The sequence below is a fragment of the Denticeps clupeoides genome, chromosome 5 (genome assembly GCF_900700375.1).
Source record: "Denticeps clupeoides chromosome 5, fDenClu1.1, whole genome shotgun sequence".
Lineage (NCBI taxonomy): Eukaryota > Metazoa > Chordata > Actinopteri > Clupeiformes > Denticipitidae > Denticeps > Denticeps clupeoides.
This window is the reverse complement of record NC_041711.1, coordinates 25,191,855-25,219,166: the sequence shown is the minus strand read 5'-3', so window position 1 is coordinate 25,219,166 and position 27,312 is coordinate 25,191,855. Positions and strand designations below refer to the sequence as shown.

The 27,312-nt window shown below is 45.3% G+C and overlaps 1 protein-coding gene across 1 annotated transcript in view; it reads right to left on the bottom strand.

Moving 5' to 3' along the window:
• Positions 1-578: 578 nt before the first annotated feature.
• si:ch73-22o12.1 (nectin-2) overlaps positions 579-27,312 on the bottom strand; it is a 32,066-nt gene continuing 5,332 nt past the window's right edge. Inside the window, exons 3-8 of the mRNA XM_028981794.1 lie at positions 12,831-12,940; positions 12,441-12,684; positions 11,202-11,495; positions 10,850-10,967; positions 10,189-10,337; positions 579-5,010 (exon numbers count right to left, since the gene is read on the bottom strand). Coding sequence (XP_028837627.1) covers positions 4,451-5,010; positions 10,189-10,337; positions 10,850-10,967; positions 11,202-11,495; positions 12,441-12,684; positions 12,831-12,940 — 1,475 coding nt within the window. The 3' untranslated portion in view covers positions 579-4,450. The remainder of the gene's footprint in view (positions 5,011-10,188; positions 10,338-10,849; positions 10,968-11,201; positions 11,496-12,440; positions 12,685-12,830; positions 12,941-27,312) is intronic.

The following is a 27,312-nucleotide window of genomic DNA, read 5'->3' as shown; positions in this document are numbered from 1 at the left end:
ACCAAAACAATTACAAAAATGGGGTAAGGAGTGGTGCTAACCAATGCAAGTTTACAAATGATATCACATTAAAATAAATGAGAATTCTAATTTCTAGTTGCACTGTTCTGAAAAACACAACATGAACCCTTATACCATATGAAACCTTATACAAACCAAAGGACATGAAAAATAACTAAACAAATTTGCAAAAATATCAGACCACCCTCCCAAAAAACTAATTTCCTTTAAAAATCCAGTGGTAGAGGACAAAAATAAGTCATAGCAAGGAGTGTGTGTTAAAAGGTGTGGCACTCAATCTTAAATGGCCTCATTTTGCACCATTAGATTCCCAGACAGCCTTATCTGGGTTATCCTGACAGGACACAGCGCTTTTATCAGCAATAAGACAAACTTACACGACCACACGGAAATAAAACCCGAGCACAGAGTCACAGTCCATTTAGATCAAGAGATAGGGCAGGGGAGGAGAGCTTGTCCAAAATGCTGGTATACTGGTATCATATAATCTGTTTAAGACGCAGGAAGTAGGTCCTGAGCCTCACTTGATTGACAATTAAAGACAAAGAAAATTTGTGTTTTATAAATTCAAAGGACTTTAATAGTAACCAAATACAAACAAAACAAAGACAAAACAGTGCCCGCAAGTCTAAACATCTGAAGAGACAAAATAAGAATCATAATAATAACAACAATAATAATAGCAACACAGAGAGTTGATAGAGTACATCTTGTGCGGGGAGGAGGCGTGAGGTGTGCAACATTTTACAGTAGAAGCACATAAGACGTCACAGCATAGGTAGCCATTGATAAAGCACTGCGATTTATAAATTATAATAATGCACTCATAGGATGGCTTTTTAAAAAAATTAAAATAAAAAAAATTGTAAAACAGGCCTTAGTAAGAAGTGTGAATCCTTCATGCGTACAGCTGTAGAGATACACAAACATCTGACATCATAAATTAGTCTCTTTTTTTTAAACCTTCACTTGATATATTTACAGTACTATGAAGAAAAAAAGCATTTGCCCCTGTTGTGACCTTCTGAATATTTTGCACATTTTACCCTAGTTATTTACTGAATAACGCAGAAGCCTGCCTTGTCTTTGTGATCTTCAGGTGTTTGTTCCTGTGAAGGAATCTGGCAATGGAGGCACTGTAGATAAAAGTGGTTTAACAGAACATGAGAAGGCAAATTACAGCTTCCCAGAGGCGAGAGTCGATTGCTCTGGGCCTTGAGTTGAATAAAAATGGCTGTAAATGATAAAAGAGCGTTTTACACATTTACCATCACAAACATGCTACAATGCAGTAAAATCAGACAGGGGCAAACACTTTTGCGTGGTACTGTGTGCATTTGTACTATATACAACGTGTAGCAGGACTTTGCTCTGGACTAACGTTAAGGCTTCGCTGCGTTGCGATCGCTGCAGAACTGTGGATGAGATGGGTCCTTCAGAAGTACTGAGATTTTCTTTTCTGTTGTATTCGCTCATGTAAAACCAGTCAAACCAGCTATGGTCAGTGAGCAGAGGGTTTAATTCGTCGAGATCTGCTTTTTCCTTGGATTCGACAGGCTGTTCTGAACCTGTTGGACAGACGCCTGAAACCTTTTAGCGTTTGGTGGAGCAAAGCTAGAGCCCTTGGTCTAGATGGCCACTTAGTTTGCGCTCTACTGAAGGCCGAGCCTCTGGCTTTTAGAGAAAGGAGCTGTGCCGGAGGAACATTAAGCTGTCCTTCCGTGTCCTCCGCTGAGAACGACGCTCCCTCCATCTCGTGGCTGATGCCTTAACAGTGGTGTGTATGAGTGTGTGTGTGTGTGTGCGCTCGGATTTATGCGTGCGCGGAGCGGGTCAAGGTGTTCGCTCTGTACGTGTGCGCAAGCAGGACGACGGCAACGCCTAGTTTAAATCAGCCTACACTCGCCGCCAAGGGACGTGGCGGGCAGCTGACAGCTGGCAATGAAAAATGCCACCCGTGACCCCCCGAAGAGTCACTCCATTTAACATGCTGAGTCAGGCTACACTGATAGAGAGCTCCTACCCTGCCCAAGATGCTCCCGTCTACCCCGTAAGTGCACCTCTGTGCTTCCGTGAGCGGAGGAAGGTGGGTTAAATAACTGCTCCCCTGGCCCAGTTTTTACTGAAGCTGGCTGTCCTGGCGTTATTTTTTATATTTTAGCGGGGTGGGGGGAAAGGGGGTGCGTGTTGGGCACTGAAGGCATCACAACAGTTTCAGCGATTTGTTTTACGGCAGACACATTCGGACAAAGCTGAGTCACTCACTCTTCATTCTTCCAGTATCAATACTGATGCCGATATAAAAAAAAAAAAAAAATCCCTTATTTACAATTACATATTGACATTTAATCACAGGATATTTATCATGAAAAATAAAACTACATACACAGGCCACCCATTCCTTCTGGATGATCGGTCAGCCTGAAAGCTGACATTTTCCACTATTCATGGAAATCTGTGAATAAGAAAAGGAAATATATATATATTTTTGCCACAGTTATTAATGTCCTGAGGCAACGCAACACTCTCAAATGTGTGAGAATTGTGATATGTTAAAGTCATGACTATAATATTGTGTGTCTGTGCTGTATAAATATAGATCATATTCATGATATAGACAGCTGTGCTTCATATAATGGACTGACATACACGATTGCATCTTGTTTTTAAATTTCTTCAAGGTTAGGGGACCCTACTAATCACCAATGTGAGATTCTAGATCATAGTTCATAAAAGCTAATGCATGAGATAATGCTATATAATAAAAAATAAAAAAAAACAAGGACCTGGTTTTAAAACAACTTTCTGCACCAAAGTTGCTGCCTGCCTCTGCTACAATACACCTTCAGCAGAGCAGCGTTTGACCAGGGCCACCTGAGCACAGGGTCACCTGAGCACAGCCTTGACCCACGTGGTCACATTGACTCTCCCCTTCATGGTCCAGTTCAGGAGTCAATAAGATAATAGAAACCTAAGTCGTGTGAATCACAGATGAATCATGATTCAGTCTAAAGTCCATAATGACTGATTCAGTTCAGAGTCAAAATAGCCATATAGAAGGTGAATCATTTGGGACCCATTAAAGCAATGAAGCTCTTCAGGAAGATGACTGGACCATTCCTTTCAACCTTCTCATTAGCCCCATTATTGAGAAAGGAGGCAAAAAAAACTAAGACGTAAAAAGTTGCATGAGATCTTATGTTATCCAGGATATGCACAGCGTAAACATAAGATTACAAATGCAGTTATTAAAATATACATAACACTATAAAATTAATATGAAGGAAAAAATAAAGTGAAAACTCAAGATACATGGTTTATGCAAATGAGTCTGGACAAATCTGCTGTGTAAATAATTATGCAGTTGGTGAAAAGGTGTTCATGGGACCGGGGTTTCGTATAATGTCCCCCACTTTAAAATAACAATATCAAAATACACAATATCATTCCTCATTTCACAGTAATGATCATTCTAGAATGTATTGCCGGCTGCGTTGCCCCCAAATTTAAAAGACTGCACTCAACATGCCCCAACACATTAAAACCAGATGTCCTTGTAACCCCATGCTCCCCAAGGGACGGAGAGTCCATAAATAAAAGAGATAAATTGATGGAGGGGTGGGTGAGTGAAAGAGAGAAGAAAAACAATTACGCCACCATAAAAGGTCCTCTCATTTCCCCGTAGTGCAGCTGAAATGGTGCAGCTGTTAATGCCAGCAATCACGGTTACTAAAGCCACATGGTGTGTGGAAGTGGAAGAAGGCTTCCATCTTTTAAGAAGAAGAAGAAGTAAGTAAGTAAGTAAGTAAGTTGAAACTTGACAACTGTTCCGCAAAAGTAGAAGAATTAATGGGCAAAAGTGAACACAGGCAGGCGCCTATAAGGAAGCATTTAGCCACAGCTAAGCTCAGAGCATTGTTAGTATTACTGCATCAACGCAGCCGGCTTTGTGTTCATGGTGATCTTCTGTTGGGTAAAAATTGCAGAACATGTTAAGATTTCATTTCAAGAGTTTTGGTTGTTGGGATGCTGCATTGCCACAGTGTCTATGTTTTTTTTCCACATCCCATTTCCATGACAACAAATGCTGGAAATTAGCATGAAGTTAGATTGTCCTTCTCTTGTCTTGTTTTTATTTCTGTATTAAGATAAATTTTTTTTGGTTGAACACCACTTCATAGTCAGATTTCCACATGGCTCATTCAGCCTTCATCGTACAACTGTGCCTATTTCTCAGTTTCTATTCCTTCACTTTCCTCTGTCAGGACAGGAGATGTTAAAAACGTTAAAATCTTTCTTTCAAAAAAATAAAATTGGTCTTCATTTCATTGAAGGGGAGGGGGATCACATCCAAACCAATGACAGTCATCTTTTGTGTCCTTTCTTTCTTTAGGCTCCTCCCATTTATACACACCTCATCATTCTCCACCTACACGTAGACGGCAGTTCGTGAGATCACTGAGCCGTCTCGCTGAGACTCCATATCATCATCCAGGTAGCCATCGCCCATTTCCTCATCATGGGGTCGAATCTGAAGGACGGGGCCGCCCGTGCCAAAGTGGTCGTATCGCTCATCTTCTTCCTCCAGCTCATCGAACTTCCTCCTTTCGGCCTCGTCCATCTCTCCGCTCAGCAGTATGTCCTGAGCAGTGGGTGTGGTGGTCAGCATGCAGTGATTGGACTTCTCTGCCAGCGCCGTTTCCGTCATACCATCCCGGTACGTGTAGATGATGGGCCCATTGTTGTTGCCGGCGCCATTGCTGCCCATGCCGTTCTTGCTGCCTTTCTTGCCTGCCCCAAAGAGACGAGACTTTATGTCAAAGGCTCCATCCCCATGGTTCTTCTGGTTACCCCGGTATCCCTGCTGCTGTTGCCGCCGGCTGCGGGTGATCAGCACTGCCACAAGGATGCCAACCAATAAGAGGGCTAGGAGGCAGCCAATGACCACTCCTGCTACCACCCCAGCATTGGAGGGGTTTACTGGAGCATCTGTGAAGAGGCACAGGCGGGATAGAAAGTGGGTGAATTTTGCTTATAAATAAAAATAAACATTAAATATACATGGGACCGAATATTTGATTGTGATTATCATATATATATATATATATATATATATATATATATATATATATCATATATAGTGATTATATATTCAGGTATGGGGAAGGTTCAGGGACAGAAGCCTTGTTACACATTTATAATCCATTCATAACATTTATTTAACCATATTATTTTACATATTATAACCATATTATCATCATTATTTCTAAAAAAAAATATGAAAGGGCTGGGTTTATTCCCCAGAAGGTAAAACAGGTGGGCACCATGCATGCAACATGGCAGATTAGCACTTGGATGAAGGAAAGTTGAAAAGTGATAAAGGGTGGGAGGGATATGTGGGTGAGAAAGACAGAGTGAGACAAGTCTTCCCCTCAGCCAAAAATGTACAACACTGGACAGATTGTGCTCCCTTCACTTTCACTCTTTTACAAGCCTTGAAAAGTGTGCGTCAGTGTGATTGTGGGTGTGTGGGTGGGTGTGTGATGGTGCATTTTCTGCAACAGATAAAACACACAAATACATGTGTGAACTCCACCAGCATGTGTTTGTGTCCCTTTGGCCATGTGTGTATGCAAATCACAGGGAACCCACAACAATGTCTGATTGAGCGACAGACACACACACAGCAGTAGAAACTGGGCCTCTGTGTCTGTTCCAGGCCCCCGATTGGCTCAGATGGAAAGGGCTGCTGGGAGTGTGGAGTGACGGCTAAATCAGGCCCGCGAAGCCCGATCCCTGAGCGCCACCATCCACCCACCGCACACCAATTACACAGCGACAGAAAATCCACTCCTCTCCTCCTCGATGCTGCAGTAAACACTGCCCCCTTGTCCCTACACCTTCCCACTTTCACCACATCTCTATTAATAAACACACACACAACTGTTACACACAAGTCGACTATGTAACACTGATAAAACATGATACCATTTCATCTCTGTTATCAAAATCTGTTTGAAACTGCTCATTGCTAAACTAGTGTATTGGGAACACAGGTTGTGTGTGTGTGTGTGTGTGTGTGTGTGTGTAACAACCACACTACATTCATGCTCCACAACCACATGGGATCAAGAGGCGCTAAAAGAATGCAGAAAAACACGAGTCCTGAGTGTCCAGCATCCCCACCCGTCCGATCGCAAACCAATTCCCCTCAAACTCCGCTTTAAGGCGTAACCGTAGCACTTCCCTGGTGAGCAGGTGTAGTCCCACCCACCCATACACACACACACACACACACACACACACGCACACACACAAAATGTGGTCACAAGCCTGCTCTGAGCAGCAGGAGTGTGTGTAGGGAATGAGATTATGTCTCAGTCTGTCAGAGCCAGTGGCTCTGGCCTTGTTTACCTTCAACTCTGTTCCTGCCAGCTAGTATGCGTGCACACACACACACACACACATACACACACACACACCTGTCAGGACAATGCTTTATATCCTAGACTGGGCACAGATCAAATACAGCACCAGTTTTGCTCCTGCAACCAGGGGGACCTGACAGGAATGTCCTTTACTTCCTTGTTCTCGGTGGTGAAACAGGAACTTGTGTGCTGTGCCAGACCCGTCAGCCCCGCATCAGACTCTGTGCCGCTCTTCGTAAACTCATACACCCCCCCATTCCAGCCTGCCTCGCTATCCCTCTGCTGCTGAGGCTCCGTGTGGGCCTATGGCTGTCGCGTTTAATAAAACCATGTCAGGCAAGCCAGTGGTAAACAAACCCTCTTCCAACCAGGCCGCATTCCATGTCACATGAAAAACCACCAGACGCTGTGGCTAGTCACGAACTAGACTCAGTTCCTGCTAAGGTAAGTACACACACCTCCCCCTCACTGTCTGAACATACAGATAACACTGATGTGTGGCATCCATGAAATGCTTTGGGTAGATTACAACATAAAAACCCCATAAAACCGATCATAAAAACACCAATAAACATAAGCGCGGCAGCTCGACATTCTTATAAACCACGGAGGTAATTAGAGAGCTGCGCAGGGAACGAGTATCTATATCACACCGCACCGTGTCGGGAGCGGCTGAGGGCAGCATGATTCACATGCTACACACAGAAACACGTACTTAAGAGGGAGGTAAAGGGAGGCAAAGAGACAGCGCAAGCAGCAAATGCCGTTGACCTGAAATGAACAGGGAGGTTTCCAGCGCTCCAGTAATTAGCTGGATCCAGTGAGGCCTGGATTCTGCTCGGGGCGTTTTGATTTTATTTTTGAGGGGGTGAAGTTGGTTGTTGTGTCTATTTGCATGGGTAGCAGGGGAAGAAGAGTCATTAAATGTATGATCATTTGGTTGGTTGGTTGGTTGTTTTAAGGAGCGAGGTGATGGGAGGTTCTTGGTGAAAGCATCGAGTGGAGCGAGGATGGAAGAGGAGCCGACTCTCAGGGGGGAGAAGTGGGCGGAGCAGCGCAGCAGGGATTAATAGCTCTTCTATTTAAGAGTTGAGAGGGGCTAAAGATCAACAACATGACAGATCTTGAGGAAATGGAAACATATGAAATAAAGATGGACCCTACAGAGCCGGAGAGTAGAGGGGGAGGGAGAGAGAGAGGAGAAAGAAATGCAAAGTATGTAGATCTGTGGGTGACTAAGCAACCTATAAAAGGAGCAGTAGGTGGGGAGGTGGGAGGACGAGACATGGCTGCGGGAGGTATTACTGTTCCAGTGTGCTCTCTGCACCCCGGGAGACGCACACATGCCGCAAAACACATGCAAACGTGGACACACAAATACGCTCAAGCACACACCCACCCACCCACCATATGTGCACATGCAGATGTGCAAGCATATGCGATATATATGGACACATGATTTTTAGCCTGTGGGTCCACGCATCACACACAACTGTACAAAATACTTGATTTTAAGATGTACAGCGACTGTGAATTTATCACCAATTTACATAAAACTTATGGGAGGAAAAGTAAAAGAAAATTGCTCAAATCCTCTTGTATTTTGTATAATACATTGAATTAATTGTGATAAATTGTTACATATAATTAATGAATTGTGATTAATTGAAAGCTAACCCTTGACAATCAATTTGAGACAAGTAAAGATGCATATGTGAAACAAATACAAAAAATAAGTATAGAGCCCTATTTTCAAAGGCATCCTAAGGACACATAAATAAATAAATACATTTAAGAGATAAAAGCAAGAAAGTGCTGCTTGCTAGTTATCTGCATGTTGAAGAACAGAAACAACCAATTTTATATCTTTTTTTTTTTTTTTTATAAACATTGTTTAAAATGGCAGTAGCCCAGGGTGACGACTGACAGCTCTCACGCATGCTACTTCCTCATTCTGGGCTATTTAAACCAGTGCCAGTCAACATATCAAATGTGCCATGCAGTGTTGCCAGACCGCTGATTGTTTCAGCCCAAATTTTTACACAAACCTTCCATGATTACTGAACATACTTTTCATCCACTTTTAGCAAAATACCGCCCAAATCAGGCCACACTGAGCGCACGATCCTCTCCCCTCTCTTTGTCCCTGAAATAAAACTTGCTCACGGTGCCTTCAGCAGAAATCACAAACACGTCTCTTTTATATAGTCACCCAGGGTGCACATCTGCTACCAAATCAAACATGCAGAATGTTTTTTATTAAATGATTCTGATAGGTGAACTAGTGAAGCAGTCATTACTGATCCAATCCAACACGCAACTTTGGAGAAATCCTCCAAAATAAACCCCATGAACAGATGCACACTCTCCCTACATGCATGAAACATGGGCAGCGGGGTTTATGCTGGCTCGAGTCATCTCTGGAACAGCCATGGGCTTGACCCGCATGCTTGTGGCCAGGTGGCGGCCATTTCACGCCTGTCAGCTCGCCTTAAGCGTCGCAGCAGACAGCAGCGGCCCAGATAAATATCACACAACTAAATGCAAGCCTCTTCATCTGCATTCACACTCCTGCAAGCGCCTTTTTATTTCCTCTTCTTCACAGATAAGAGGAGGGAGAGATGACAAGGCCAAGAGCTGGAGCAGCACAGCCCAACTGATCACAGGAGAGATGCTTCACAGCCGGCGGGGGTGGAGCTTCTAACTGCTCGACCCACGAGGGGGGAAAAGGTAGCGGGGGAAAGTCAGAGAAGTGAGGCACTGAAAGACTGAAAATGGGAATGAGAAAAGAACAGAAGTTTAAAAGCAAAAGTTAAAAAGGAGGAAAAATGGAGGATCGGGCGGGGGTGGTAGAATATGGTGTCACAGCTTCCCAGGGGGATTTTAAATGCCATCCACGTTCATCTGCACCATCAAATCAGCACCCCTCCTCCTTTCGAGTTCAAGCGAGAGCAATTGAGTGGCGCATGCAGTCCAGAGGGATGTTCGCTAGACTTTGGTCCCCTCCCTGCTCTTTAAAACCGATTTGGCTTCTCTTTCCCACCTCATGCTGGGGACCGACCCATCCCAAAAACAGGGAATAGAGGTGTCATTGGGAGGTGAGCCGCATAGGGAAGGTGGGAGGGAAGGAACGTGAGGAGACGAAGGGGCAGCTTTTAAAACCTCACGCCACCAGAGAAATGCACCTTCCCCCCCATTACTGCAGTGCTGTTCCCTCATGTCAGCACAAATCGACTGCTGGACAAAGTGCAGTGGGGATACATTTTGTATGAAGGGGACCGACTTGATACTAAAATGGTACTGAAGGTGCAAGAAACAAGCTATTGGAAAGAACATCACGCTCCACAACCATCACGGTCCACAAGCATCACACAACCACTAATGATGTCAATGCACGTATTTTACCATCTACAAAAGCACTCTTTACTGTAGTGGCTAATTACAGTCAACTCAAAAAGTGAAAGTGGGGGAGGAAAAAAAAACTATGCACTATACAGAACCTGATAAATCAAAAACAGGAAGTCAGAACTGTACAGTAATAATGTCATGAAGAGCAGGAGTGTGGAATCCCACAGGGATTACAACGATTACTACAGGGATTACTTTCTAGCCCAATGACACTAACCATGAGAAATTGTTTGAATTTCTAGGAGTGAGGGGTTTGAATCAGTAGGAGTGAGGGGTGAGTGAGTGAGATGGCCTCTGGTGCAGAGCATATTCCATTTTAGTAGAAACTCACCCCTGACATATACAGTCACCTGGTCCCTCCCGGCGCCCAGCGTGTTCACCACCTCACAGACGAACGTGGTGTTGACCGAGTCGTCTACCTTCTGCACAGTTAGCTTGTTCTCTTCAATCAGCACTGTATTAGGCATAAGGCCTGACACCCTGTGGGACAGTTTAATAACATTAAGCACAGGAAAGACATGGATAAGGCCATAATATTGGTTTTATTTATTTTGATTAAAAACTCGTGCCCTGCTTATATAGGAATTTTCATCCAGTAACTCTTCTTTTTCTTTTTTTAATGTCAGCATGAATATATTTTTATAATTCAAATTACATCCCTGCTTTAATTTGATTGACCAATATGGTGAAAATAGCACAGATTACATGAGGCCTTTAACTGTGTCCTTCAGCAGAGCATCTAAATGGAACAAGCTGATGACAATGAATCACTGGGTTCCTTGGTGACTCTGCCCATACTACTGCCCATCTGCACTGACTGTATTGGCACTGCACAGGTAACCCTGAGTCACACGTTAGTATCAATCTGCTAAAAATTGCTCTAGTAGGAGAACGTCACATTCTACTGAAACGGCAGCCCACTGAGTCAATGACATTTCCTCCAAAGCCCAGCACAGATGGCAGATCTGCGGTAGGATTTCCACGGTACTCACGTTCTCCATGCGACCGTCTTGGGATTGGGGTTTCCCTGCGCCTGGCATACCAGCTTGGCATTGGTGCGGCCTACGTACCAGTTGTTATCATAGCCAAGAATGGTCACCTTGGGAGGGTCTGTGGGAAATATCAACCATGTAAGGACAGAGTGACAGGTCCCTCACTGATAGAAATAAGCCAAGAAGCAGTTTAATGATCTCTTTTTACTGCAGTTATTTTTAATCATTCAGCTGAAAGAACTAGGGAGGTTTTGTGCTCTTGCTCTCTTTATAAGAGAATTTTGCAGTGGTGCCGTTTGGTAAAGCATCAAAGGGGCGGAGTCTTCAGAATAATAGCCGACTGGGTGCTTACACTGGACTTCGATCTTCATCGGGAAGCTCTCGGATCGGTCCTGAGTGCGGTGCTCCACCTCGCAGCTGATTTCTTTCCCGTTGTCGGCCTCGCTGGGGAGCAGCTTGTATTCACTCCTCATGGTGACCGTGTTATTCGACTCCTGCTGGGAAACAGTGTTGACCTCGCCTTTGAGGGATGTCACCCAGGTGATCTTGGCAGCGGGGCGACCGCTGGCCGACTCACAACTGGCCACGACGACCGGCTGGTCCCCAGCTACCACTGTGACTGCAGAGGCTGAGTTTCTGGGCTTTGCTGCAAGACATATAAATAAAATGTCAACATAGCAGTGGATTTGCATTCACTCACATTTTAGGAACCTGAATCAGAATTTTTGTTTTGTACTGCTCACAATTCATGCTTTTATGTAGGAGTGCATATATAATGTAATACATATTTTAATATATTATTTTACTTTTTTTTTTTTTTTTTCATTTCTGAAAAAGGTCCTCTCTAGAAAGAATATGGAGACTGTTCCATGGCAGAAACTTTCGATACTCTGTGCTAATTCACTCATTAAGACTGGATGATAAAAAGAAAATAAGATAAAGCGATGTTGGGAGAAAAAAGCATGTTTCTTGTTCCAGCATGTGAGTGGAGTGCTGACATTGTGATCACGTTCCCATCAGAACAAGCCATCAAAGCTGGGCATGCAGAGAGACAAGACCGCAGTTCTCACTGAGCATGACAATTAGCCCAATCAATAGAAAGCTGAGAGAAAAAGACTCCAGGGCCTAGCCAAGGTTAGTGCCGTGGTTTCAATCCATTAACATGAACACAACTGATCTGACAATACCACCAAAAAAAAATTCCTATTAAGCCGTATGGGGGGGCTACCTTATTAACCTGCCAGCAAGGACGCAAACTTCAGGATCACACATGTACACACACCTACAGAGGACTGCCAAAGAACTGGAAACACCAAATGAAAGGATGAGGGCTGCAGTATCTCCAGCTGCTATGCAGCTGCTGGCATAGGTATCCAAGAGAAACTCAAAGAAACCTGAGTCTCTGGGCAGATTTTCCTCAAAGGCACCTTCCCCGTGTTGGAACATTAAGTGGAGGAGGTACACCTTCACTTGCATGACCTGACATGGAGTTCAAGATTAATACTGCCCTCAGTGCCACCATATCCACTGACAATCACACAAAAAAAAGATCTAGACTGCTTAGAGGCATGTATAGACACTCTTCACTGACCCAGCATGACGAGGTTGGTGATGCCCTGCTCGTTGCCAGTGGGGTACGTGGCATATTCACAGATGTATCGGCCTTCGTCCTTCATTCTTAGGTTTAAGAGGACGATGGAGGGGCTCTCCAAGGACGGACTGATGAATTTCACACGGCCGCTGACTGGTGAATCTGGGTAACTGGCTCCAAACTTTGGGTGGTAAACTGCAATGTTGATCCTCTCACCCACTGTGGGTTCCAGGATCCATGAAACCTACAAAACACAACATAGAACACATACATAAATAAAACTATAATTTAATATATAAAGCATGTTCTGCAACATCAAGATACCAGTTCTATAAACATCCATTATTGGGACAATAAAGGTCATGTGACCAAGTATGCTCTGTAGCCTACCTGCGTTAGTTCTGTGTTCCCTTGATTGTTGAACTGACAGCGCAGGGTAACATTCTGGCCTGGGTATGACATCACCTCTGGGTCCACACCCACTCGCTGACCAGCAGACCCTGGAGAGGTAGAGGAAGGCCGTGAGAAGAGAGGAAGCTGCAATCCTCACAGCAGCTTTCCTGTCTATCTGAGGCGAAGTGACCCCAACAGCTGGCGATGGACCCAATCTCTTTGGGAAGCCCTGGGCAGTGTAATGATGGAATATTCCAGACAGAAATATGACTTGTCAGTACAGCAGTAATCTCATACAAGCTGGATGGGCAAGTGCTGTCTGTTAAATGTAGCTCTAGCTGCAGATTTCCTGATGAATGCCAGTCCAGTTTTTTTTTTCTTACTCATGGCATGATAAATGAAGAATTGGTGAGATCCTCTTGTACTGCACACTACCTGAGCAAGTAGGTCAGCGCTTGCAGGGTGAGATGTGTGTCTGCATTACTGGTATGTGTGTGTGTGTGTGTCCGTGTGGTCTGTTCAGAAGGTGAACTTACAAATTAAGACCATGCAGCAAAAAGAGTCTGAAATAAAATGTACCTTTACCAGGTTACACAATCAGGCCAGTCTACATGAACACTCAAAGTGTGCTTATTCAAAGCAGGTTGTTTGTCTTATATGTGTGTTGTTAGCAAAAAGTGGGGAACAAAAAAAGGAAACTGAACGACACAGTACAACATGTCTGACTGAATGTTGAAAAGCCTGAAACTCCTGTTGATGACAAATGGCCAGTTTCGATTCATCTTTCATTAAAAAAACAACAATGGATATAAATACAGTAAATTATGTTGTACAGGATGTTGGGTGTTTCATTTATGAAAACTGAATCACGTAAGTGTTTGGAAACACAAAAAAAGTTCATCTCAAGTCACGTACCACTCATTCCTGCACAGTTTTGATGTGCTTATTCGATCTCAGATGGTAATGGATCATTGTGCCATTATGTCAGTCTTCTGCAGATGAAAACAGCCCAGATGTATACCCTATAGGAGCTAATGCTAACATTGCAGGACAAGCCTGGCCTTCATGCTCTGCTGTGTGGGTCGCGTTGTGACAGACAATGGCCAGAGCGCCATGGAGCACAGGAGAACATTTCAGCAGCTCCACCAAGCCTGACTGCCCGGGAGATTACGTCAGGAGGGCTGCCTTGCACCAACGAGCCTAGTCATTGCAAACCTCTCAGAGTCACACTAATTTCCAAGCCTCACTTCTCTCCAGGGAGCACAGGAAAACGGATCTGGCCAGCCTTGCACGCTTTAGGTCATCTGACTGGCCAGTAATATATATATGTGTGTGTGTGTTATTATCCAGCCATTCAGGCTCTCAAAGGCAAAGGGATGAAATGAGTTTGAGTGTCTCGAGTGTGTTATGACTATCCCATAAGTCACCTCAGGTTTAAAAATAAAACCATCCCCATGGGTGCTATACACACATCCTAATTCTACAGTAAAGTGAAATTAGAGTAGGAGAATCGGGCAGCTTGGTCTGTGGTGGCAGTAGAGGCTCCAAACAGGCATGAGCACCTGTCCGAATGTGGATAATACCTGGTGTTTTATAATTTATATACGGTACAGTACATTTCCCAAATATGTTCAGATGGTATGTGATGAATGTAGAAAATGACTGGTTGTTTTGTACATTAAAGTCAATGACGAAGAGAAAAACTTAGATGGGTAGAGATAGGATGGCTGTTGGATGGGTAGCGATAGGAAGAGAGAAGAGAGGAACCCACAGGAAGAACGAGAGAGCAGGTTGGAGGGGAGGAGAGAAAGCAGAACAGAAGCTGTGTGTCACTGCTGCTCCACTTTACTGAGCTTTACTGCCTGTAGGTGACTGGCCCATAAACACACACACACACACACACACACACACACACACACAAATCTCAGAATGGTGATCTAAATCTCACATCACTGTCCTGAGTCCTGTCACCAGCCATCATGTCATGCATGCATGACTGCGTTCTCACACACAGACCCTGTGAAGAGGTAACACTTCAGCCATATTAAAGAGCAGGTCTGAAGCCGAACTGACCAAAAAGTCCCATTTACATTTACAGCACCCACCGCGAGGAAATGAGGGAATATCAAAGGGGAAGACTTTCAGGAAGAAGAGATGAGTGAAGAGGGAGGAGGAGGGTGGGGGAACGGCCATGGAATGTCAAACTGATGCAGGGTGAGTGTGGAGAGAGTAAAAGAGCAGAGGATGAGATGAAGGGAGAGGAAAAGAAAAAGAGACATAAATAAGGAGAGGTGACAGACAGCTGAGCGAGGGAGGGAGGGAGGGAGGGAGACAGAGGGAAAGAGGAGGGTACACAAAAGAAGAACAGGTGTGAGAAACAGTCTGAAAAGGGAGGTGTGGAGGGAGGAAGTGAAAAAGAAAGACAAGTCAAAATGCATGACCAGACATTAGGCGAAGCATGGCTGACCTTGACAGAAGTTAAGACTGCTGTGAGTGGTATATGGTAAGCGCGTGCGCACACACACCCTCAATGATTTATTGATGACTTTTTTAAATGATGGTTTGAGATGCAGGGCGCGTCCCGTCTCAGCACCGCCATCACTCAGCTGTGACTCAGTTCTGCACTAAATTAGCGCCTCTCCTAGCACAAGCAAACATACATTGTGCGCGTGTGTGCGTTTGGCTCAGGGTGCACCACGCTGCGGCTGGTTTGCCCTTCAGCCAGACCGTATGCCGCAGTTTAGCATGCGGGAACGAGGCGCCGGTCTCAGGTCCAGCCCGGTGGGTGACACGGGGAGAAATTAAAGATGCACGGGAAGAAAAGGCGCCGTGTTGGACCACACTTCTATTAATACCCTGCACCACGGGTCAATGTGACCCTACCTCTCTGCTCATTAGAGCAGGCTGAGCTCGCCCTATAAAACATACAGCAACAGAGGGGAAACAAACCACCACCGGCTACAAGGAGCAGAGAGGGGACGGGGGGGCAGGGTGGCAGGATTCAGACAGAAAAAGGAATGGAGGAGAACAGACCTCATTCTAATGAAGATGATCTGACTGTCTGGTTTGAACTGTGAGAGAGAGAGAAAGCGAGAAAAGAAAAAATATCAGTATTTGAATGATGAACGGAAGTGCAGGAAGGACAGAGACACAGAATTGATAGATCAGCAGCAAAGAGGCTACCTGCGGGAGATTCACAGTGTGTGTGTGTGTGTGTGTGTGTGTGTGTGTGTGTGTGTGTGTGTGTGTGTGTGTGTGCACATGCCATCCAAGTGAATAGCAGCCTTTCCTGTTTGCTTAACCATTAGCTTCAGTCTTCCTCAAAATATTCTGATGTTTGATTCGATCACTGTTAAAAACCAACATTTGCTTCTGCAAGGCCCCTTGCAGGGTTATCAGGAAACATGCTAAACTGAGACTATTAACAACATGCTGCTAAATTAAACCAAATTAAACTCTGACATACACGTTTGTACAGCAGTTAAAGTAGTCTGCCCGTTGCGTGTGGCATCCCTAGTACCATTAAAATACATAAATGTGCCAATCAACGTATATCTGTGATATACTGCAATGATGTTTTGAAAGCTGCTGTTTCATTACTGTTCAAATGTAAAATTACCTCGACAAACTGACATCCAGAATCCCCAAGGTCTCCCAAGCAGTAATTGTTGCAAATGAATGATTTTGTAAAATTTCAAGGCAACTTCAAAATGACCCTTAACCTTTGATTTAGGTACCTGATGTGCTGGCCTGGATTAAACATCTCTATCCATTATGAGTTGAGCAAATCACACAAACACATCACTGGACAAGCACACAAGTGTGCAAGTGTGAACCAAGTGTGTGTTCTAGGACAGGCCCTGTTACAACTGCTGTATCGCATATCCGCTAATTTAGCACTAAACAATGGCCTGTCTCTTCGCCTTGTGTCCCTCTCTCCTCATTGTTCGGTGTGTTTGCTGGTGCATTGTGTTAAATTTGAGGTTCAGTCCCTTTTGTCTGTGAAAACAAAATGAGTAGGTACGAGGTGGCCTGTTATGAAGACTGTTTCCATGGGAATTGACAACCCCACATCCCCATCAGCCGTCTGTGAGCGCACACACAACCTGAGGGTATACTGGTCACACAAGTCTTATTGAGTGTTCAATTATTTAGAAGCTCAAATGCACTCTATACTCACACACATAAACCAAAGGCAAATAAAATCCCACAAAACGTTATGGGATTAAACAGAGAGAACTGTAAATGGAAAACTGTAAACAACGAACATAGTGTGATAAGGCAATGGCATATAAATAAATTTAAAAAAAAAAAAAAGACACACATCGGCAGTTTACAGTGGCAGACATTAATTATTAGTGGGTCTGCACAACGGACGGAAAAAGAAAACAGGGCTTTAAATTGACACACAAACTGGGAAAACGGAGTGACACACTGCTGGGATTCACTCCTGGGTGAATTATTTATCCATCCCAGTTAGCGGAAGTGAGGATAGGGATGGGAGGTGGAGGGGGTGTTGGTAGAGGCAGAACGAGAGGAGAGTTAGAAGACTCCCTTCATTATTAATGGGGAGTAAAATTGACATTAAACAGAAATTGGAACGGGAGAAGAACGGAAAAAAGAAAAGCAAGTGAACGAGAAGCTGAGGTAGCGACTGAGATGATCGGGACGAGTTCACTGTTGCCGTGGTACAGGCTCGAAGAGGGTTGGTGCACAGGCGACAGAGTAAAGTCCTCATGTCTGCCTGCATAATGCAGACATCTGGCCCCTGCAGCCTCACTACGGGAACTGTACATGGAGATCAGAGTAATTACAGCCACATTCTGTTCTACTGTCTTACTGCTCACTGTTCGCCAGCGCCCGGTCGCTCTGACGCTAGTTTCCCAATCCATCAAACTGGAAATGAGAGAGGGGTTGTGAACACAGGAACAGATGTTTAGGAAGCGCACAGGAATTACGTATTTTTTGCGGTTCTTACATAGTTCTTGGAAGCACACACACAGCAACGGGAAGCTGCACAGCTCCAAGTCATAACAGTCTGAGACCCAAAGGGGACAGGAAGCACAGATGTGCCTCAAGGTCCCATGTTGCAACAGTCAACGTTCACCTTTTATTCACCTTGGGTTGTTTCAGCACTTGCTGCTGCAGTTAAACACATGTTTTGGTTGAAAGGAAACACTAGCAGTTTGCCGGTCAGCTGTGGTTATGTCCCACCTATTGAGACAGATTACATTTGATGAGAACATTCACTAGGTTGTAGTTCCAGTCCAAATGTAATCTGTGTTAACATTTTCACATATACTCATCATGTGAACAGTTGATGGTGGGCGTGTCTGTGGTGCAGGGAGCACAGGAGCGGCAACCAATCATTGTTCCCCAATACCATGGCTGCCTTTTCAGGAACCGAGCTCTAGAATTTGAAGAGCGCAGCAGAAAGATTCTCTTGCATGTTCCTTCCAGAAATCTGCACAGATTTGATTGGTTGGTTGGTGCTTACGGTACTTGCGTTATGTGGTAGTAGCCTAGTGGGTAAGACCCATTACCCAGGAGACCCAGGTTCAAATCCCACTTGTGTCCCTGAGCAAGACACTTAACCTTAAGTTGTTCCAGAGGGGGACTCTCCCTGTAACTACTGATTGTAAGTCGCTCTGGATAAGGGCGTCTGATAAATGCTGTAAATGTAAATTATCTATACATGTGACTGGCCACCATGTTTCCAGAGAAATACATGGATTTGACTGGCCAGCAAATTCTCTCTGACAAGTTGCTTTTTGACAACACTTTTCCCTACTTTTGGTATTCCTTAATTCTACAGGCCAAACAAATAAAATACTTAGACAATACATATGTACTTCCTGACAGCTAAAGCTTTCTTAGCAAAATGCTAGTGCTAATAATGGTAACAGAGTACTAGTAACATGCCAGGTCAGAAAGTTTAATTGAACAATCATGCTTCTTATCATAAATGCAATTCTGTGCTTTACTGAGCCATGCAGCTCCTCTATGTGACACTGGAAGGCTACAGTCATATAAAACAGGCCAGCTGAAAACAGGAATAATAATAGCAACATTCGTTTTGAATAGCGTGAAGCTTTTGGATCAATCCAGCACACAATGCAGCTTTAAAGTTCACAAAACTTGACCTCTGATGATGAACAGCAAAATCAATGTGTCCAAAAGAGGAGCTGAATGGGAAAAAAAAAAAAAACAGCAAGGCCACCCCTATTGCATCTAATGTACTCTTAAGTCCCACATTCTGAAAAGTGAGTGATATCGTGAGAAATAATAAAAGTAAGAAAAATCCTGCAGATCCAGCCTAAGACCTTCACGTTCAGTGGTCATCAGATCCAGGGAAAGTGCAAGAAAAATTCTTTTTTTTTTTTTCCTGAACTGAATGAAACACGGATTAGGTGAAACCAAAAGCCTCAGCAGAACAGTCCTATATTTACACAAAGCGCTCTAAAGACAGGTGCTATCTAAAGGACTCAGGCCATATCTTTAGCCTCCACAAAATGGCTTTTAAATTTAATACAGCACAAATCAATAGATCGGCAAGGAAAAAAAAACCACTCACACACCAGGGCCTATCTGTAGATGCCATGGTAACATTTGCCATGGAAACATTTAGCAGGCTAGCGCCGAGCCCAGGGACTGATACTCAATTTGTGGAGATTTTTCTAAAGCCGTTCCAGGGTCTGGCAGCGAGATGCACCTGCAGACAGCGATTGGAGCTTGTAGCTTGATAGACTGCAATTTACATTGCAAATATGGCCGCCTGGCCTCACACAGCTGCCCTGGGGCTCAAAGCTTCCCAGTGGAAGGGAAGGGGGCGGAAAAACACATCAGAACGTGGAGGATCAGGGAGAAAGGCAGAACTCAGACAGAGGTCCTATAATCACCCGTAAAAGGGCAAAGTACACGAGGAACCCCAGTTGGGTTTCAACTGTAAATGCCAGTCGGCTCGTGGCTCCGGCAGAAAGAAAGCATTCTGTTTTACAAAGCAGAAAGATAACAACGAGACGAGTTAGGCAAAAAACGTGACATTTAGCCGACTGCAGATATGCCGCTGCAGGTGACAGAATTGGTTTATGTGGAGAGGAGCAGAAAGTTCTGTTCTGAAGCCTGATATAAACACCCTAATCATGAGCCTTTAGTTGGAATCTAAAAGTTCACCCGCAATTTACAGAACCGATGAGTCAGCAAGAACAAAACTTCTTTTCACAGAAACACATGCTCTTGCTCGCTCGCTCGCAATCTCTCTCTCTCTATCCCCTCTCTCCGTGATAACGGAAACCGCCCAAATGACCCTGGCCAGACACTCGACTCTACAATGGCCCAGTCCAAGGACGGCTACATTCCTCCGGTCGAGCATTCATTATGCGTTACTCAATAACGAGACCCACTAGGGAGATGAGGGGGGGGTTGCTTTGTCTGTGTGTGTGAGAAAGATATGACTAAACAGGCTCACCCCCCCCCAAAGTACAGGCTAACTCCATTCAGCCAGCAACAAAACCAATGAACTGATGAATACATACAAGTCAAGGAACTGAATATGCAAGATCATGTAATACAAGAAATGCTCTAAAATTAAGCTTCTACATGAATGTAAACATTAGGGGTAAAAAAAAAAAAAATTCATCTGCTTTACATTACCTGCTGCTGGGAAACAAGTTGTACCCAAGTCCATTTTCAAACCATTAAAGCCATTTTCAACATTGCATTCTACTGATTCTGACAAATGGAAAAGCCTCTATGATCTTATGATGTATGGCTAATTCCAGAGAACAGGCAGCCACTGACTGGTCAGAGAAGTTAGGGGAATTTCGGTCACTGGCCTCATATTAAATGCATTAAAAAGCAAAATTGAAAGCAGCATTCCCCGCAACATTAAATACACATCCAGAAATAGCTGGGAGTCTTTTCACCATTAGAGCAAAGAGTTAGGGAAAGTTCTTCACCGTATACTGGGATGTCCCACTGGAGTTAAATACATGGGCCGAGGTTTGTTAGCTATTAAATAAAAAAAGGTCCTCCAGAAAAAGGAGGTACGACAAATGGCACTGGATTAAATACTGGCAGGATAATTAAAACCACCTCACATTAATTACACTCATCACCAAAGCTGATCAGAGGCAGAGAGAAGTTCCCCTTCAGGAGGGTGTCACACAAACACGGCCCATTGTTAGAAAGAGCAGCTTGTCACCTTACCAGCCAGATCCTGCTTTTAAGAGCTGGAGGGTAGTTGTAAGGCCCTCTGGTGATTTCTTTCATGTCATCAAATCCACTGTTCTTTCCTTCTCCTTTTCCCCCCTCGCTCTTCTGAAATTAGCTGGCTTGCTGCATTTCCCATTAAGGGATCTGCAGAGATTAAATCCCAGCGGCTGGGGTGCTGGGCCGGGCGCAGCATTGATTAGCAGCATATCTGCCACACTGATCCCGGATTTCCCGCGGATCATAAGCCCGATCCGTCACAATCAGACGGGCTGGAGGAACTAATTACAGACAGAGTGCAGGGCGCAGTAATATATATATATTATATATGTGTGTGTGTGTGTGTGTGTGTGTGTGTGTATGGGTGCGTATAAAATATGCAAAACACACACACAAACATTTATGACATTCACGCATGTATCCCTCTCTCTCTCTCTCACAAGGGTCGAGGAATCTGCCTCGGGCCTCTTGCTGAAGCGAAAGATGAGGAAAAAGAAAGCGAGTGAAGGAGAGGAGGAGGAACGAAAGGCCCCATGAGGATTAACATCACATGCTGCCACCCAGAGCACTGGAAAGCTGAGGGAGGGCGGAGAGATTTTTAGGAAACCTGCTCCAACATCCTCATCATCACCCAAATCCAGCAGAGGTTTGCGATGCATAATTCCTTCATTCCTGACTGAAGTAGAGAACGTGTCGATAGAAAGATATACACACACAGATCCCATGTCAGTGCTTCACAAAAGAACCCACCTCATAACAAATGTCATCAATATGTTCTCTCTGTATAATAAAAGGAAGAGCAGTCTGTGTGCTGAGAGAGGGGTGGAGAGCAACGGTGGAGGAATTAAAACGGATTGCAACACAGCACACATACACATATGAACGGAACACAGCAACAGCTGTTCCAGCTCACATCTGTTCAGAGAGCAGCCATCGGGGAGGGTGGAGGAGCGGAGCACAAAGAGCAACCGAGCCTGGGCAGGGGAGGGAACGTAAAAAGCAGCATGAAAATAGGTGAAATGTTGCATGAAGAAATGAAGAGCTTAAAACATTTAAAGCAACGGCAATAAGGGCGGAGGCCGCCGTGTGCACAGTGTCGTTTCGCCATTCAATGCTATTCCCATTCCCACAACCTCGACTCCACCCACTTCTCCACTTTCCTCCATTTTCTTCTGCCCGTTCGGTCATTTACCGAACAAGAGAAGCCAGTGAGTTAAAGAGATGAAAGAGCTCATCGTTTTTCTGTGTGTGTCTGTGTGTGTGTGTGTCTTGTGAATGACACCCCTTGTCCGGGGCCTGAGTGGCTCCAGGGTGAATTTAAGGAGTCACTGTCAACACAGGAGTCGAACTCAAGCAAGCCTGCGAGTTTCTGGTTAATCTGTCACCTGACTACAGAGTCCAGAGTGCGTCCTGCACAAACAACCACTGTACAGCAACAACCCCAAAAAAAAAAAAAGAAAATCCCAAAAGCTAGACAGTAGATAATTTAGAACTGATTACGCTGTATAAATATAAATTAAAAGAGCGATACAGAATCAGATCCCCACGTATAGTGTCACCTCAAGGGTATTATTGCAGTGATACCACAGATACAATTTTAAAGACTTATAACAAAGTAAAAATATAAAAAAAAAAAAAAAAAAAATGCACTGACATGCTTTAAACGAGTTTAAAAAGTGTGGCATTAGTAAATACAAATAATTGATTTATGATTCAGTTTAAATTGTTACCCTAAATTTATGAATACAACTCATTCAATACATATATGAAGCAACTGTGTAATCACCGACCATCTTTAATCTCAGCAATCCCTCGTTGGGTATTTTTAGAACATGCACTGCAGGAGACTCATGGGCTCCCTGAGGACTACCTAGTGCCAGTGGGCAACGTGTTGGCAAGACCCGCTCTAAGTACTCCACTCAGCCAATTAAAAAGCCAGGTCACAGACTCACTGTGAGAAATCCTCTTGGTTAGGATTCCCTTCATATGTATGTAGAGAAACATACCATGAACATACCAACAGACCATGCAATAATCATGTGGTTTTTAGATGGTGTGAGGACTAATTCCTTAGCAAAAAGGCACACTCCACTGACTCTGGAAAGGACAAATAAACAAACAGAATAGCAGCGTCCATCAGTCCTTCCTCCTCTGCTCTTATCTCTCCCGTCCCTGTACTCTCCTCCCGGCCGAACAAAAACGGCAGCACACAGCAGGCCACACCAAAATATTTACCCTCTACACAAAGGGGCTATTCTCTCTCGGCCCTCTGATCCTCCCTCACGACGTGCATGGGACGACTTCTTCCTTCGGTCCCCACTGTTTCTAAACCAAACAGTTTCTTTCCTCGCCACTGCCCCCAGACCGCTTTTTTTTACGGTAAGGTGGCTTGACCCTCATGTTTTCACTCCACACACACACACACACACACAGGATCACTGCTTTCACACCATCACACACACACAAGACTTCAGATGTGCTCCTTTCAACTCCACGGCTTCCTCTCTCAGCATGTGACCGCATGCACTTCATCCCCACCCTTCTCTTCTCAGCTCATGTGTCTCTCACACCATACGTTCCTTCAGTCAGCTAGCATGTCTCTCCATTCATCCATGATCTGTTTCCCATCTCAAAGAGCAGCTCACCTCTGACCTGCGCATTTTGAATTATAAATGACAAGATTTTCACAGTATTTCTGCCTATAATAATAATAAGACTGTGCTAATACATTTCAGTTCTAAAAATTGCAGTATTAATGAACGTAATGTTTATGAAGTTTAAACAGTACTTGTATTGTACACATTTTTCTGTACAATTACAAGTATTTATGTTAATATTTCACTCATATAGAACTCAGGTCTACAGGTAGTTAAGAGTCCATTTAGGCCATTAGCACTGATCTCAGATCAGACCCTCACAGTACACTGTATTACAGATAATCCTAACTGATCGTTTGCCGTTAATTATACACACACAGCATCTGGCAACCCAGACACAGCATCTCTCCTCCCCCTCCAAATCATCCCACACCCCACCCCGTTCAATATTCCTCATCAAAGGTCTGTCCTGTTTTACCAATACCCCACTGCCCCAAACAGGGCCATGTTGGATCTGCTAATCCCCCCACTGGTCACCTCTCATCCAAAACAGAGGGATACTCTCATCCCTCCAAATCAAAAGCACCCCCCCCCTCAAGTTTCCGCCCCAAGCCTTGATTAGCGAGCCCCACTTCCCTGTCTGCTGCGTGAAGTGAGGCTCTAATGTAATCCCTCCAATTACTGCTGAGCTTAAACCACCTCAGCTCCAGCCTGGACCTTCCACAGGTGCCCATCTGTCTCAGTCGCTGTCTCTGCAGGAGACCCCCACCATCAGTCCCTCTCCTGACAATTACGGGGAGGCCTGCCTAGGAACGTCGGAAGGAAGGATAAGCAGGATGGGGGCGGGGTCCGGAAGAGAAGAAGGGGAAAATATGGCAGCTGTTGTATATTTCATCGTTCTTGTTTATTTTGCTCGCGTGGTAATGAGGCGGGTAACCGCTGGGCTTTTAGTCTTTCCATTCTCCAGAATAAACTTGGGCTCCTTTATTCCTCAATTTTTTACGAGTTTTAAGTAGAAGAGTCGTGCACGCGGCCGCACACACAGACCAACGAAAATTAAGAAAATAAAGACGACGGAAATCTTCCGCTTCCATGTGCTTCCGACCTTTAAATAATAATGATAAATGTTTCAATGGGCAATACGTTTATCCGGTCGCCCTCCATTTTAGCACTGCTGCGGGGAGTTGGCCATGAAGAAATACCCTGCCATCCATTCTGCTCCATCCATCCATCCCTACCTCCCTGCGCATCTGAATAAATAAACACACGGACAGGGACTGGGGGGGAAAGTAGGACAGTGCAACCTGGGACAGGAGGGTCTCCTCGTTCTGCCACACAGAGATGGAAGGAGGGAGAAGAGACAGGACGACTTTATAGACGGAGAGGGTCTCACAAGACCAAAAAAATAAAAAATAAACATGCAAAACAACATTATAGAGTCACATCAGGACCAAGTGCATCAATAATCTATGGCAAATGAAGCCTTTTACTGTCACAGGCAGGAAGGATGGAGGGAGATGAGGGAGAGAAAAGCAGAAAGAGAGGACAAAAAAAAAAAAAAAAACATTTTCCCTCCTTCAAGAAAAGAGGAGTTTTTTTTTTTTTTTTTGAGCTCATCGGAAGGGAGCTTCACACGCCCTCGTGTTTTGCCCAGGCTCTCCCAGGGCTCCGTCTATTTAAATGTGTGTTTAATCTGGGAGTGTTGCAGCTCTAATCACGACTGGCGTCAAACGATTCGTCTCTTTCTCCAGCTCCCCCTGCTTTACGCTCTTCTGCCTGGGGCTCCCTCAGATCCATCCTTCCACTCACACACACACACACACACACACACACACACACACACACACAGCCTCAAGGGCCAAACAACGACAAAGATGAATTAATGAATTACTCACAAACGCAAGAGGAAAGAGAGAGAGAGAGAAATATCTGTTTTCAGACTCGCCTCAGGGCCGAGCCCAAAAGGAAGAGAGCACAATAAGGTAAAAGCCAAAAAACAGTAAGGTTCAGTATGCCCCTTGAAGCACCCACACAACCACACACACACTACCTACAACTCACAACTCACTTATAACTGAGAGCCTTTCTCTCTCTCCCGCACACACACAGCCAACAAACAAGCAGAAAACCTTCACCCCAGTACAGACAGTACAAAAAGGAGAAGATGTCAGAACTCTCCCTCCTCCTCGTCCTCCAGGGAGGCGACCTATAGCAGAAACTCAACTCCAGCCTCACACGGGTAATCAGAGAGGAGCCTGAAAGGCAGCGAATAATGGAGGCGGAGATGAATGGCAGCTCTGTTTCACTAACAGCTGTGTGCAGGAGAACAGCAGCAGGTAAATGAGAGATGGAGACCCCGCCCCATACCGCCGCTGTGGGACAGGTAAACACTCGGCTTTAACAACAGGTTCTCTTTCCTCTCCGCACCCGCCCACCCACTCAACTTCTCCCTCGCGGCAGCTCTTCCTCCACTCCCGGTAATCACGCGGTTTCAGCAGGCGGGTGAGAGCAGGGGGGGGCCTGTTTCTGCGTGGCTGCGGGTGAGAGAGCGGGTGTGGAGGGGCCTGCGGGTGACAGGGTGGGTGTGGAGGGGCCTGTCGCCGACAGAGCGGCTGTGGGGAGGGGCCTGCCGCCGACAGAGCGGCTGTGGGGAGGGGCCTGTTTTTGAGTGGCTGTGGGTGAGAGAGGGGGTGTCGGGTGGGGCCTGTTTTTGCGTGCTGTGGGTGAGAGAGCGGGTGTGGGGAGGGGCCTGTGGGATACAGAGCGGCTGTGGGGAGGGGCCTGTTTTTGAGTGGCTGCGGGTGAGAAAGGGGGTGTGGGGAGGGGCCTGTTTTTGCGTGGCTGCGGGTGAGAGAGCGGGTGTGGGGAGGGGCCTGTGGGATACAGAGCGGGGTGTGGGGAGGGGCCTGTTTTTGCATGCTGTGGGTGAGAGAGCGGGTGTGGGGAGGGGCCTGTTTTTGCATGGCTGTGGGTGAGAGAGGGGGTGTGGGGAGGGGCCTGTTTTTGCGTGCTGCTGGTGAGAGAGCGGGTGTGGGGAGGGGCCTGTGGGATACAGAGCGGGGTGTGGGGAGGGGCCTGTTTTTGAGTGGCTGCGGGTGAGAGTGGGGTGTGGGGAGTGGCCTGTTTTTGCGTGCTGTGGGTGAGAGAGCGGGTGTGGGGAGGGGCCTGTGGGATACAGAGCGGGGTGTGGGGAGGGGCCTGTTTTTGCATGGCTGCGGGTGAGAGAGCGGGAAGCACTGTTTAAATGTCACAAAGGCTTAACCTTCCAAATAAAAAAAAAAAAAAAAAAAAGGTCTATTGTGACATGACCGTTGGGCCAGAGAGAGGGGGTGGGGGAAGTAAGACAGACGAGGTGGAGCTGGAGGAGGAGGAAGGGAAAAATGGTAAGGAGGGAGAGGGGGGGGGGTGCTGGAATGAACAGTAAAGAAAAATAATACGAGTGTGAAATAAAGGCAGAGGAGCGGCATACAGTGAAATCAACTTGCAGGACAGACGAAGACAGATTGTCAGAATATAACTTCCAGCCTCCTACTGTCTGTCAAGTAGCCAAAATGAAAATTGCAGGAAGGGAGTAAACACCGAGGCGGAAACACAATTACAGGTGGGAGAAAGGCAGAGAGATGACTCAGGGACTGAGGAGAGACACCATGGATGGAGAGACAGACTTTAGC